This window comes from Vanessa cardui, chromosome 23 (assembly GCF_905220365.1).
Source record: "Vanessa cardui chromosome 23, ilVanCard2.1, whole genome shotgun sequence".
Lineage (NCBI taxonomy): Eukaryota > Metazoa > Arthropoda > Insecta > Lepidoptera > Nymphalidae > Vanessa > Vanessa cardui.
In genome coordinates, this window is record NC_061145.1 from 10,467,966 (window position 1) to 10,484,263 (window position 16,298).

At 32.3% G+C, this 16,298-nt stretch overlaps 1 protein-coding gene across 2 annotated transcripts in view; it reads left to right on the top strand.

Annotated features, from left to right (window-relative positions):
- Positions 1-16,298, top strand: part of LOC124539724 (ABC transporter G family member 23) — a 102,284-nt gene that overhangs the window by 42,157 nt on the left and 43,829 nt on the right. Inside the window, exon 1 of one of the 2 annotated variants that reach the window (XM_047117066.1) lies at positions 682-972. The exons of the other annotated variant lie outside the window; for it this stretch is intronic. Within the exon in view, the coding sequence (XP_046973022.1) occupies positions 962-972 (11 nt within the window). The 5' untranslated portion in view covers positions 682-961. Of the gene's footprint in view, positions 1-681; positions 973-16,298 lie in introns of those variants that run through there. 2 annotated transcript variants of the gene reach the window in all.

Genomic DNA, 16,298 nt, shown 5'->3' on the forward strand with positions numbered 1-16,298 from the left:
GGGCTAAAGGCCTCCTGTCCCTTTTGAGGAGAAGGTTTTTGGAACATATTCCACCACGCTGTTCCAATGCGGGTTGGTGGAATGCACATGTGGCAGAATTTCTATGAAATTTGTCACATGCAAGTTTCCTCACGATGTTTTCCTTCACCGCTGAGAACGTGATGAATAAAGACAAATTAAGCACATGAAACAGAGGTGCTTGTCTGGGTTTGAACCCGCAATCGGTTAAGATGCACGCGTTCTAACCACTGGGCCATCTCGACTTTAATCTTTTCCGAAGCTTCCAAATTAAAATTCCATGAATCAATGAAATATAATACTTCGCGAAACTTGCTCGATGTGATTGTTGAAAATCCGCCACACCAACGGATGATTATTTAGCTCACCAAACTTTTATCCCAAACGAGATTGTGACGTTTCATTTTCACGTTGTGTAATATTTTTGCATCACTAAATTTTATGCTAAAATTTGCACACATGAGGGGAATGTTTACATGTGTGTGACACGTGAAACCTTCGTGTTCGCTGTTCTATGCTATCGCGATTCCTTGTAAGACATCTTTACACTTACAATTAGAATGAAAGAGTGTACCGAGCGTCTGTGGCAACAAAAAAACCTCAACGAGTTCGAGTTTTGAGTTGCCGAAACGTCTTGCGTCATTCCATTACGAGCCGCCCAGGACAGTCGCTGAACGCACTGACCAGTAAAAATAAAACTAGGCTCAGCGAAAACGGAACGCAGCCAGTACGAAGCCGACCGCGCACCGATCAACACGCCGAGTGGTCGCGGCTGCTGTCAAAATAATAAATAAAAAAAAAATACGCGCCGACGATTAGAAAGTTACAGAAGATAATATAAAATTATATTATTTGCAGTGCGCGTGTGTTCGAAATACATATTCGAAACGAGTGATTTTTGTGAGTGTTTAAGTGAGTGCATGACACAGGGAAGGCCGCTAAGATGCTTATAACGTAAGTTAATTAAACCGTGATTAGAATTGTAATTAAAATGGTGCAGACTTTGACTTTGAGTTGGCTAAAGAATTGCATAATGTTCGCCGACAGCGAGCCGCTGAGATCTCGAAGAAATCACTGGAACTTAGTGCCTTGTCGCGTCGTCATTTTAATACGAATACCTATTTATAATCGGCTGTTAAGCAATTAATTCTCAATTTTATAAAAAAATTATATATAAATTATTGTGGTTCTGCCAGTTCTTATTGAATCAAATCAAAAAACAAGCTATCCTAAATGTTTATTTATGAACGAAAACTCGTTTCAATAATTGTTTGATCACTACTTTACATTTTGATACTAAAATTAAGTCGCAGTAATTTTTATTACTTGGTGATAGAGCTTTGGGGATGTCTGTGTTGGTACCACCAACTGATGGTACCACACATATTCCACCGCTACACAGCAATATTGTATGTATTGTATTGTGTTCCGCTTTAGAGAGCGACTACAGGCATATAAACAAGATTCCCAAATCTTTATAAAGAATTAAATTATTCCCATAAATTTGAATTTGTATTGTTATCGAGCTCTATATCAAAGCTTAGGTGAAGAAGGCGAGAACGGCACTCGTTACTAATTATCTAATTTGTGTAATTAATTTTACATTATGTTAATGTTAAATTTATTGAATAACATTAATACGTAAATTTTATTTAGCTTAAATAGTATATGTAAGCAGCTATTCTGACTAGCTCTATTATTTGCATATTAAAGTGAAGTAACCGCCTGCCCTACAGGGCTAAGGCCCATTTTGAGGAAAAGGTTTGTAGGGTATTTCATCACACTGTTTCAACGCGGGTGGAGAATTACAAACGACAGGCAGGTTTCCTCACAAGGTTTTCTTTACCACCGAGCATGACACGAATTACAAACCCAAATGAAACACGTAATTTCAGTGGTGCTTTCCAGGGTTTGAACCCGTAATTAACTCACTTGATCTAACATCTGGATCACCTCTACTCTATTGGTATATTCATAGATTAACTATTACTAAATAATTTAAACGTATACGAACAATCAGCAAACAGGAATATTCCATTTAACGATGAAAACCAGTTGTTAAAACATGTTTTGATAATTATATCTCGTATTTATTGTCTCTATAAACGTATCGAAGTGTTAATCAAAGTATTTTTTATTCAAGTTGCTTCTAACAAGCAATATAAAATTTCGAGATTGAATTATATTTAAAGTTAGCACCTATTATATAGACGAAATACTTAGACGAACCGCTTAGAAACTGAGTTTTCTATTCCACAAAGATAATTACATAAGTATGTTAATTAAAATCAATTAAAAAATTATTAATCCTACATATAACTCACAGATTATTAACTACACGTTGTTTATTATCTTTTAATTAGTAAGCCATTTTTTTAGATGTGATTAATTAAAATCTATATATCCATTCATAAGATCGAATATGTTGATTAACAGATATAATACTGGTATATATCTTGTAGTCGTTGTATATTATGTTATTGACGTTAAGTTGAATTTAAGTAATTATGTGTACTTCAAAATGTTTTGTTCTGACCTTTCTCACAAAACTCTAATCTAAAGTATAATAAGCAATGATTACTACGAACTACTAAAAGGCTTCGAACTGTGCAGTATTAATATTAGGTAGAGTCTAACCCACCCATTTAAACTTTCAGAGGCTCGTATAATGCTCTAGCATTATAAAATTGATAATAATTTTAAAATGGAAAATTAAAAACCATGATTCATAAACCAAAAATATATACATAATAAAATAAATATTTCGAGACTTGACAATGAAAGTCTCAACTTTGCTTCGATCCAAAAAGCCTCACGTAGTGGATAATAAAAATGTAAGTAATCTTCAAACAGACACATCTGGTGTTCGTTTATAAAAGTATGTAATTATCATCTATTCCTTAATAACTCTTAAATTGCTGTATAAACAATTAAATTGTTTCCTAGGTTAAGTTCACAACTTATTTTCCTTAAGTGTGTATGTATATTAAACAAATTGCTATTAATAATTATGTGCTACCAACCTCGCTTGGTGACAATTAAACTTTATTATTTAATATTCTGTTCAATTAAAAAAAAATAGCCTCCTTGTTTTACGTTGTGGTAAAGTGTACCCAATCATTACTAACATCTAACATCAAACAGCAATGTTTAGTAATAAATAGTATTAGTGGCATTTCAGTTTCAAAGGTTCTTGGTTTACTGGCAATGTGATCAATAGTTTAAATTTGCAAAAGCATTAGTGACTTCTTACCATCACGCCTATTTTCACGTCGTTTCATTTTCATATCCAAATAAATCTTATATATAATCTTCCAATTCTTATTCTTCTTGGTTCTTAAAATTAGACATCATTATCGCAGATGGGCAAGATTATACCAAGTTTTCGTATGTTTAATTTATGCTAATAATTCATATCTGTCCGATCGATGACCGATTGATGGTGTAGGTTACTACTATGCTAAAGAAACTTACATGTATTGGATGAAAATCTGACACTTTTCACGAACGCGCCAATAAGCTCTTATCCTATTTCTTTAAACCCTTTGATACACAGTGAAATATCGTTATATGAAACATATTTTAAAACAGGATGTAATGTACTATATATTACATCCTGTTTTAAAATATGATCGATTTACGAGAAATATGAATAGAATACATATATTGGATCATATATCACAAATAATCAAAGTCACAGTATATATTCACATATACATATCGTTTCAAAAGATACATAGGTATTTTAAACTTTAATTATTATATATGTAAATAATTTTTTTTCAAGTTAAACGTGCCTTCATTTTTTTCTTGATATATAAGAAAAGTTATGAATTCCGAAAGATTAATTGATTTTTTACATTACGACGTACGGATTAAGGTTTAAATTCAAATGTATATCGTAGTCATTTTTAATAAGCGCGTTTATGTAAATACGATGGAAATTAAAAGTTAACGACATTGGACTCGACTGGTTTTTTAATCAAAGTTCACATCTATTCAGATTGGTTATTTTTATTTGAATTATATTTATTTATCTACAGTCAGACAATAGTAGGATATACCATAGTTTATCTATATTTAATTTAAAGTTGGAACAAACTCAATTCATTTACAAAACGAACTGAAATGTTCTCAATTCCATGAAAGGTACGAAAATGCTTCGATAATAAAAAGCTTTTACGTAATTATTATCCTTTCAATCAAACACTAGGACAGGTTTGTCTTGTTTACTTATCAAATTGAACAACACATAAAACCTTTTTGTGTGTATTAATATGTTTAAAAGACGGATATTTGTTAAAATATATACATTTCAATTGGATAACTTATATAAAAAGTTGTTTATATCCAAGAAACGAGATTGTGTCGACGACTTCAAACAGAATATGTATTAAGTAATCTTTAACAGAAGATTTACTCTACCATATTGAAAAATAGTATATATTATTTATAAGACCGTTATAATCATATTATGTTAATTAAAAATACACAGACACATAAAGTGTGAAGGCAAATGATAACAAACAAAATGGTTCTTTTAAAATGTAGGGTTGCTAACATAATTTTGACTTTCAATAAAAATAATATATTTAAGTATAATCTAGATATATAAAAGCCGAATACCACTCACTGATTAATTACGAAATCTCAGAAACTATAACACCATACTCTTAGGGTGTAAATCCGCTAAGAATTTTATGAAACTTCTCCCTAAAGGGGTGAAATTGGCGATTGGGAGTATGTTTTTTGTAAAGCAGCAGGTTCAGTTAGTATACTAATAAAAATAAGTATAATAAATACAATATGTATTTTGAATTTCGAGTAATGTTCGTTTTACGATAGAAGTTGGTGGACTCGTTTGTATTGTCACTATACTAGTTCTACAAAATACTCGGTTGTTTCAAACTAGTTTATAACTCAAATGCAAGATTGCATACACCGACAGGTAATAAATAAACCATATTAAATGTTGCATCACAGATAAAATACTCAATGAAGCTTAATGTTCTTAAAAATCGCGACAACGTAAAAACTCTTTTAACATAATGTCAGTTAATGTCTTGTCCTTTAATTTAAAACCTGAATTACGAGGTCGGCATATATTTTCACCTTGGCTTTACTCAAAACGTAGGTTCAAGGATTAAATTACTTTTGCTAATTAATAAAAACCAAAAAGAGTATTGTGTCGTATCTATGAAGGAAATTTGTAATGATGATTGTATAAATTTCATTTTAAATATATTTATTTTAATTATAAGAATAATTGAAATATTGAATAAAGAATGATGTGGACAATAAACGAAAAAAAATTTAAGCGAAAAGTCAATAAATTTTGACACAAGAATTCATCGTTCCGTTTCGCCATTCCTTATCGTCGTTTCCGTCAATCTCAATAATTTTCTTTCCTCATTACAGATTTCTTATAAATGTATATAATTGTCGGAGTAAATATGTAACCTTATTCGAATGGAACTATTTACATAAAACGTAATGGTTTGCCCACCAGAAACGCCTTATACGTGGAAAAAACTCGGAAGAAAACATCAAGGCTTCGTTTAAATTAAAATAAATAGTATTTTCCGACTTAATTATTGTAAATGAAATATAATAAATGTATATTTTTTGAGACGGTGAAAGAGAAGTTGTGCAATTATTCAAAAGTTTCGAGAGAATACAACGGATTAATTATCATCCTCCTGCTCTTATCTTGGGGTCGGTCGGGTCATACTTCCTTATTTGACGTCATCTCACAAGTAACATTCTTTCCAGCTATATCATCTTTCAAACAGTCCATCCATCGTTTCATTGGTCGTGCCCGTCGCCTATATCCATGCAAATTTATGTTACCACCTACCTCACAATATGTTCCTCATTCCTCCTAATATAAATACAAACGATTTAATCATATATCAAAATCAAAATATTCTTCATTCAAGTAGGCTCATTAAAGTACTCTTGAACCGTCATACATTTGATACACTGTTGAATTGTAATCTACCACTATCTAGCAGTATCACTTAATAACTAATTAAATGACGTTTGAATATATATATACTACGCTTAACGATATGATAAGGTAAAGAAATGAAATAAAGGTTTTATTTGATGGATTATATGGTTAAAATATACACAAAGGCTTATAATAAGGCTGTCTATTTGTCCAAAGCCTGCGGCACACGAAGTGAAACTCGTAACAACTGTTATTCTAAGAAAGTTAAACTTTTATATCGTGACGAGGACTTTGATTTTGACAAGATCTCCAATTACGAATCGTGTAATACATAGTCATGCACATTTTCAATAACTGATATGGTTATTGTTCAACGCGTGGTAGAGGACGGGCAGATAACCAATCGTTTTACTTTCAATCACCACTTCAAGCCACTGGTAACATAACACGAACATATTATCGAACTATTTCAAATCTACAAAGCAAAACAACACTATATTTCTTTCTCGTTCGTGTACGTTTAAAAATAGAAACATTTTAGTATTTAATTCAAACATGGTATCGCTTTCATGTCGCTGTTATTGATATTTGTTAAACAATACATTAAATAGGGCGAATATAAACCTCGAATCTCACTCTCTGATACAGCCTCGTTATATAAGAGTGAATGCGCTCTCGCAACGAAACCTCGCGCTCTGATTAGTAAATCTTTTGCTGATAAAATTGTAATTTAAATTATATACGTCTTGTTATTTTTTAAACATAATTGGAATGCCAAATGTTGTTGTTTTTAAAGTACATTGTGTACATACCTTAAAAATATTATGACGTTAAAAATACCGTTGCGAACGTGACCTTATACGGATGTGAAATCTAATTTCCCAGATGAAGTGTATTATAAGAGTTGTGACGTTTTAGAATCGGAACTAGAGGCGTCGCAGGTCACAAAATTAATCTTGTTGCATATACTTACTAAAGAATTTTAGTTAAACAACACAATTCAAACAAAGATCCCTAACAAACATATTATTCACGTTTAACTAAAAATAAATTTTGTAATGATAACGAAATGTTCAAAATGATTATTTTAATAGTCGACGGAGAAATTAAAAGTGGAATTATAAATGATTAAGATTATAATTTTCTTATCATCAAATTATTTTCACTCCTGTGGATATGCTCATATTAAAGACATCAACGCGTTATATACGTCGATAAGCATTTTTTGAATTCGAAATAAATTTCAGTTCTAAAGATAAGTAAGTTTATTTTAATATATTATATGTATATGTATTTAACTCAGATATATAAAACAATATATACATCAAGGTAGGTTACTGACTCTTACGAGCGGCTTCGTGCAAACGTCCGGGATCAAAAGGAGCATAAGTCACTCTCTAGCCTATAAAGCAAGTAACACACTTTCGCATTTAAGCAATAGTAGAGATGTAAATGTTTTGATATTAGGCGTCTTCAAAGTGCATACGAACGATGAGAGAATGCGTGTTTCCACTACGTAAAATATTTCTTCAAAAGTAAATCCCATTTGAGATATAATTTTAAACTTGCAAAAAATCTGACATACAATCCGGAATTGTTGTATCAATCCACATATCAGTGCAAAAACGAACTTTAATCCATGTGAATACGTCATATAATCTTTTGATAGGAGATTTGTTATTTTTGACGACGTGCATTGGATACAATTCTTTATTACCCACACAATAAGTTCTATTTTTAAGTATCAGTTAACATTTTTAGATGAAATACATTCACCGCAATGTATCCTGATCCAATGAGAATATTCGCCAAGAGGAAATACCTAGTGAAAGTTCAATTATTATTTATGTAATAATGAGCACGTTAATTATTATCTGTGGTTAATATTTTTACCACGTGGCATTCCAAACACTTAGCACATATACATGTATTTATATGTAAGAAGTTGTTTGTGACCCACTTATATAAAAATAGATATATAATGATAAAATATGAAAAAAAAATGATAACGAATCAAATGAATTGAACATTTTGAATAAAAAATAAATTAAGCAATACGTAAATTAAACTAACACAGATAAAGATGCAGGTTCAAATACGGAGAAGTACTACTAAAAGTTTGTACTTTATATCTACGTATACACCAACAGGCTATGGTGCTACGTGGTGAAACATGAGGTTTAGGAGAAAAAGAGGCCTCATTATCCGACACAATATTGAGTCGTTAATGCTTGTATATGTGATCTACTATTAGTTCAACCTACGGCTTTACATGAGCGAAATACTATACCAATTTTCGTATCTCTACGCTTACCCCTCTTTTCCCTCAAGAGGTGAATTAAAAAAAGCTCTATGGCTATTAGCCTAGCCGTCGTCTGAAATTATTTCCATAACAAATTTCATCTAAATCGGATTCTCACCTTAAGCGTGACGAGGTAACTGAGTTACTTTCGCATTTATAATATTACTATAAGTTATGACTCAAACGAAAATGTTTAATGCTTGAAATTTATTTTCAACGCGAGTTATTTAATAAATTCATGTACAGTCAGAGTAAGAAAAGCTTCGTCAGTTTTCATTCATTCTTTATCAAATTTGAAGCTCTTAGTACCTTTTCAATCTAAACATCTGATCATTGCGACGCAATATGTCATTCTCGATCGGTAAAGTAGATTATCGCTCATACTGAGCACACGAAAATAGATCTTAAGGTGACGAACCTTTTCTTACCCCGACTGTACTTTATACTTGAAAATATAACTTGTTTGTTGTATGTCTAAGTGACAAGATACGTGTCAGATCACAGGTCATGTAACGCGCTACGTCAAGAACACGATCGTAGAGGCAAATATATCCATGAATTTTGAACTTAAGAAGACTTAGCATTGTATTATAAATTAGTAACTAAAAAACATGAATGATATTATAAGGAAATAACAAAGTCCAGCACCAAATGAATTTTAGGTTATTTTTGTATGATATTTGTACACGACTCCGATTTTTATAGCAGCTATTTACTGCTTTACTATTACGCTAAGATATATAAAATGGAATATGTTCCAAACCTTCTCCTCAAAGGGAGAGGAGGCCTTTAGCCCAGCAGTGGGAATTTACAGGCTGTTGTTGTTGTTGATTAGGCTAAGGCCCAATGGCAAGCACTAAGACATCTTCTCTTTTTTATATAAAGTATTTAAAGGTTATTTAATTAAGCAGGTGATTGGTCGTATCTTAACTGCTTGTTAGTATTAACACCAATACCATGTTTGAGGATTTTTTTTATTGACTCCTTGAATCGAAGGTTCGAAATGACAGTGTAAATAGAATTTTAGTTTTACCGAAATTGACAGGGGCCTTGTGCCTTAAACGTAAGAGGCCGAAACCCGCAAGGTCCAACGTGTGCTAATATTTGCATAATAGTCGCCGTCCGCGTACCCACATCGAATATTAATGTATACATTATTAATTTTATCTCATCTTGACGTTGTTTTTATGTCAAATAACTTTTCCATCTTTGAATAATTAATTAGATCTATAATACGTGATAAAAGGTATTAATAAATAAGGCATGTTTTTAAATATGTGATTGTAGTTTGTTCGTCGAAGTTCGTAGAGGATGAATAAATTTAATTTTAAACATATTTTTGTGATGAACTGGTTTTATTTACGGTTCTTCTAAGTGGAATCTATATTTCGAACCAACTCAATAATGTAATAGGAGTTATAACTTTGTGCTGAATTTCTCAAATTATCTCTAATAGTTTGGCAAACATATAACTATATATAACTATTTAGAAGTGTTAGCAATTAATGACAATAGCTCATTAGGATAACTGTTTTCTTCTAATTTTTCTATATTAGGGGCTGTACTTACAAATTTAAAATTTCAACCCCATAAAACTATGAAGAACCATCCTTTGATATTCTACGTCACCAGTGTCATAAAAAAAGTCAATCTTTTTTATTGTTCTTCAATATAAATGTTCTGCCTAGACTTTTATTAAACGTGCGAAGTCGGAACGGTTAGTTACTTAATAAAAATTAATTACACGTGCCATCTGCAACGCAATGTTGCGAACAGTGAGCACACGAATGTCTATCGCAATCCTCAAGGCGAGTGAAAATCCGTCGCGACCCGCTCGTATCGGAAGATGGAGTGCAAATATATTTTGCAATGACATAATTACGTCAAACATTCGTAGAAATTTGTTTAACAAAGATCTTTGATAGAATCAAAGAAGCTTAAGTTACATGTATGTATGGAATATATTGTTGATCTGGAATATAGAGTTGATGTATGATATATGAGGAATCTCAGGCCAAATTTCAGTACTATCTTATGTTCTTAGTTCTCTCTTTCTCCAGTAGTTACACTGATGCACATTTCAAACCAAACTTGATTAAGTATTGATGTGTGCACATCAATACTAAGTATGGCTGTTTGGTGGTAAAATATGTATTAAGTGGGTAGGACCTTACCGAGATGAGCTTGCACGATGCCTTACCACGAAGTAAAACTCTAAATCTTGACTTTTATAACACGTACATTTTGAAAATGGTTTTGCTCTACTATGCTAGAACAATACGATTTGTTATAAAATGTACTTTCATAAATGTTTAAATTATGAATTAAGGTAACGTATTCTAAAAATTACTTCCTATGGGCATAAGATTTCATATATATGTATGTATGTGTGTATGTATTTAACCAATCTGACTGTATTTTGTAAATGTTGAAAAAGAGTAACTACTGAGTTCCTTGCCGAACCGGTGGTAGCTTCACTTAATTGTTAAATGACGATTCAAAAGTGCTTGTAAAAGCCTCTTTGAATAAAGTTTATTTTGATTGTTTGATTGATATCTTTGATCGCTGTTGGACAATTTTTAGAAGCCATAGTTCCACTTTCTCATTAACAATGACAATATTTCTAAGGCCATCATTTGATTACTAAATAAAATCAATTATAAAATGATGATTGAATAAGTGTAGCATCAAGGACGCTATATGTAGAGCGGATGTTAATTTTGGCACGTGCTGGCCGCTGAGTTGGCGCTATTAACAAACGTTTGGACCAACGTTGCATTATGTAAGGGACACACTTACCCACATACATCGACGGCCTCGGTTCAAGTTTGGTGTGATTAAAAAAGTTTTTTTTTTAATATTATGTCATGTAATGATGGTAAGGGTCACATTGGTACTGTAAGTAGTATTTATCATTCCACATGTGCGAAGAATTTATTGCATATCTGGTTTTAATTTAGTCCATCATATGTAATTAGTTGAAATGAGGCTTGTGTCCGCTTATTACTTTCATTTGTTTTTTGTGCGATTACGTCACGAAAGAATTTAGTTGACCCAGTGATTAACATAGGCGGATTTTAATCTAAGGTTATGGGTTCAAAATCGATGTTACCATCAAGTAGCGCAAAAGCTCTCATTCATTTTTTAGATTTCCTTTATAGTATTTATTAGTTTCGCTTACTTAAAATTTACTAATTGTGATTATTGAAACTTTAAACCGAACACGATGGAAAAATATGTAATACAGGAATTTTAAAGAAAATTTATCGAACGACCACAAAGAAGTGTATGTTGTTTCTAAACAATTTTAAATACTAAATAATAAATATTTCTTGTATTTAGTATTCGATTGAAGAGTTTATAACGTTTTAAGCTGTAAGAAGTCTATTTTATTTTGATATAACAAGAATTTAATACGAGCAGATTCAATGTTGTCAGGAAGTAAAGAGATGGCCCAGTGGTTAGAACGCGTGCATCTTAACCGATGATTGCGGGTTCAAACTCAGGCAAGAACCACTATATATATGTGCTTAATTTGTGTTTATAATTCATCTCGCGCTCGGCGGTGACGGAAAATATCGTGAGGAAACCTGCATGTATCTAATTTCATCAAAATTCTGCCACATGTGTATCCACCGACCCGCATTGGAGCGTGGTGGAATATGTTCCAAACCCTCTCCTTAATGGAAGAGGAGGCCTTATCTCAGCAGTGGGAAATTTACAGGCTGTTACTTTACTTTACTTTACAGGAAGTAAATGGAGATCTTTGAAGGCATAGACTAATAAATTTGAGCTCTTTTCAACGAGTTTTACACATTACAATTTATACTAATGTTATTAATACGAAAAGGTCCTCAATCTTTTTGTCTGTCTGACTGTTTACCACAAGTAAACCACTGAAGCAAATGGTGAAATCTGGCTAACACCTACCGACCATCAAACAACAACAAAACTTTTCAAATAGTAAGAAGTAGTATTTTGTAGGGCTGAATAAAAAAAAATACTGAACATATATAAAACTTACACCAGAATATGCAGCGTTTCAAATAAGGTTTTAGTATTTTATATTATTATATAAAGACTTGCTCTTCGCAGTTTCACCTGCTTTAAATCTAGGCTATTGACGTGGCAGGCGTGTCATTGTGAATACTATTAAATATTATCTTTTTATAAAATTTGGTATTTAACTGCAATTAATTAAGTGACTCATTTACGAAGTAATAACCCTTAGTCATTGTTACCTATTGACATTCCAAAGAGAACTCTATTATAATATTGCCAAGGTCGCTTTTCGCAATTACTTATGATTATAAATACTTTTTAATGAAAGTATTTCTTCCTGCGATAAACATAAGGTAGCTAATTGCACATCAAGTGTGATGCAATCTATCATTATGTCATATTACGTTGATTTCGGTGATTGCGCAAGCCGTAGTAGGTCATGATCTCAACTGGTATTCTAACTTGTCTTCCGTTTGACTAGAAAGTGAACACTCGGGCGAGTTTATAATTCATTTCGTTCCATATTATTGATATTTTTTCTTTCGATCTTGACGCGATCAGTTACGTGACTGTTTTGTATGTGTGTGTGTGTGTACGTGTGCATCTTATGTATGTATTGTATTTGACATTGTGACGTCAATATGTGTGTCAATATATTTATTGGATTTACTCAAGTCATTAAAATATAAATATATTTTAAATTTATATAAAAAAATCATACAGTCAGAAACGTTTGACTCAAACGTTACATACGAAACGTTGCACTCAAACCTTTTGTCGCGTTCCATAGTTTCACTTGTCAACAACAAACAACAACAACAGCCTGTAAATTCCCACTGCTGGGCTAAAGGCCTCCTCTCCCTTTGAGGAGAAGGTTTTTGGAACACATTTCATCACGCCGTTCCAATGCGGGTTGGTGGCATGCACATGTGGCAGAACTGCTAAGAAATTTGTCACATGCAGATTTCCTCACGATGTTTTCCTTTACCGCCGAGCACGAGATGAATTATAAAGACAAATTGAGCACATGAATCAGCGGTGCTTGCCTGGGTTTGAACCCACAATAATCGGTTAAGATGCACGCGTTCTAACCACTGGGCCATCTCGACACTTGTCAACGTAACATGTTAATTCATGTAACACTTCCTGATACGATCATAATTTTAGGCTATTAATGTTCTAACAATGTAATTTAAGCGCAATTACGGAGAAAGTGCTATTAGAATCAGTTCGGTTTACTCGGATACTGTAACAGATGTAACAAACGGTGCGTGTTGATTTCTTTTATGACTTTAAGATTATCTGAGTACATATATACAAATAGTACTCGCACGCAGCTTCGCTTGAATTTTAGGGGTTTGTTAAGTAACGTAACCAATGTTCTTTCTTGGACTTCAACTTTCCTTCATACCAGATTTCGTCAAATTCAGTTGGTTGATTTGGTAGTGAATGAGCGACAGATAGGCAGACAGAGTGACTTTCACATTTATAATATTACTATAGATTTATATGAAGGACTAGTATCTTTGTTTGCATGGATTAGTAAAACATACCTACTTTGTGGTGAATTTGTGTCTGAATATACCATCTACTCATATATTGTCGTGTTCCAGCTGCCAGGTTGATATGACATTGTAACTACAGGCATAAGACCTAACATTTTATTTCCTATATCCTAAGCTCCGTGGCGTATAAGTAATATTAGGAATTATTTAAACGAGTATTTCTTCCAGCGTTCCTCCATGGGCGGTGGTGATCACTTAACATCAGAATGTCCAGAATTGACCAGTCTATCTATATCATTAAATTTTTTCTTATCTTAATTATTACTCTTTGTATATTCTGATAGTCTCATATCGATGTATACTCGATTTAACATTACATCGAGTAAAGAAATCGATGCTTGCAGTGATCGTAACCGTTTGACATTAATTTGGAGTTCAAACCAAAAGTGCTATACTGTAAATCTCACTTCATACACTTTTGAAATTTTGTAATACTATTTTTGTGCATGTTGATCCCAACATTATTAATAAACTTTTAAACTTTAAAAGTTTATTAATAATGTCACTGTCACTTTTCACTGAAATGAGTTTCGATTTTAGTTTTACAAATCATCTCTACAGTTATATGGTTGACTACACTATATTTTCAAATGACACGTGAATACATTAAACAAATGAAAACGTTGTTTTTGTAATATACATTGTGTAAAGAGCAGCTGAGACAAAACATGAGACTATAATGTATTCAATAGTATTTCGAAAGCCTATCGAGCATTCCTCGTGTATATACAGTGTAGTAAATCCGTAACATTGAATAAGAATAATATTATGATTACCGATATTTAAATAAAACTAGTTATTACGGATTTTAATCGCGTATATTAATTATTTTTGGACATCCCGACGTTTCGAGCACTTTACAGCGTTCGTGGTCACGGGTAGACCACTACCGTTTTATTTAAATGTGTAATAATCGCGTCACACTAGTTTTATTTAAATGTGTAATAATCGCGAAAATTTAAGACAGACAGACATTATTACCGATATTGTATGAAAAGTCACATTGACAACTAACTGCTATATTATGTAGTACGGCTTAATATAGCTTTATTAATAATACAAAAATATATTCCACAAGTAGTAAACTAGTTATGTGAACTTTAATTTTCCAAAATTATGATAGCAGTTTTGATAACGTTTAAAACTGTAATGTGTAATGAATGTCAATTAAATGTCAACCTTACCTTACCTTTTAAGAACATGATATGATAATTTACAACACGAATATAGGAATGATCCAAATTCAAAATTTATATAACTATGTTACTATACGTTACAAACAAAAACGTTTCGATGAGAATGAATATATTACTTCCGTTGCTTTTTAAAAAGCCCCACATGATACAATGAATATTCGTTACATAAAATATGGCGATTACGTTGCAATTTATATAACTTTATACACGTGATGTCATAGAATATCAAATATTATAGCATTTGCTCAAATGGACCAGATTCTGACAAAAATACTTAAAGCAGCTACTGAGTTTCTTGCCGGTTCTTCTCGGTAGAATCTATTTTCCGAACCGGTGGTAGTTTCACTTAACTGTATAATGACGATTCAAAAGTGCTTGTAAAAGCCCACTTGAAAATTATATTTTCATTTGATTTGATTACATTGATACATCGAATAAGAAATATAAATATCATTTTTAATTTATCACAAAATTTTGTTGAGTGCCGTTTTAATGGGGGAGCACTAACTACAGGGATAGGGGACATCTCAGTTCTCAAGTTTGGTGGTGACTTAGCGATGTATCAACCACGTCTGTTAACATCTTAACATCTGGTAAACCTTCGGCCAACCATATACATTTAATATAATACAATTTTAAAAATAAATCTATATTTTAATATCATAAATGTGAAAGTAACTCTGCCAGTCTATTTGTTGCTCTTTCATGAGCAACCGTTGAACTGAATTTAATGAAATTTATTAAGGAGCAAATTTGAACTCCAGGAAAGAACATAGGCTACTTTTTTGCCTGACACATGTAGAACTACTAGTAGAATATAAACATAATAAGAATAGAAATTTGTAAGACAACAACTCCTTGACAATTATAAAATGATCGGTTGAGACGTTATGACGTACAGCGTATCAAAAAACTATTATATTAGTTGTAGTTCTAGTTCTTTTTTTTCATTATCGTAATGGATTAATTAAAGTATTAAAAGTATTCGTTCATATATGTAGAGTTTCGGTCACACGTAAGTTACATAGAGGCGTGTCTTTCCGCGTCGAAGTCGCTTCCGCATCGCTTAGTTGCGTTTATTTAAATCGTTACACTTCAGTTTTATCTTTGAAACGACGATCTCATCTGTGCCATCGTGCGAGACAAAGAGATTTCACAATTGTTTTGTCGCACGTGTAACCTAAACCTTAGAATCGATTACGCGATTCTCTTATTATACTAGTGACCCGCCCCGGCTTCACAACGGTGCAATATCTGATAAA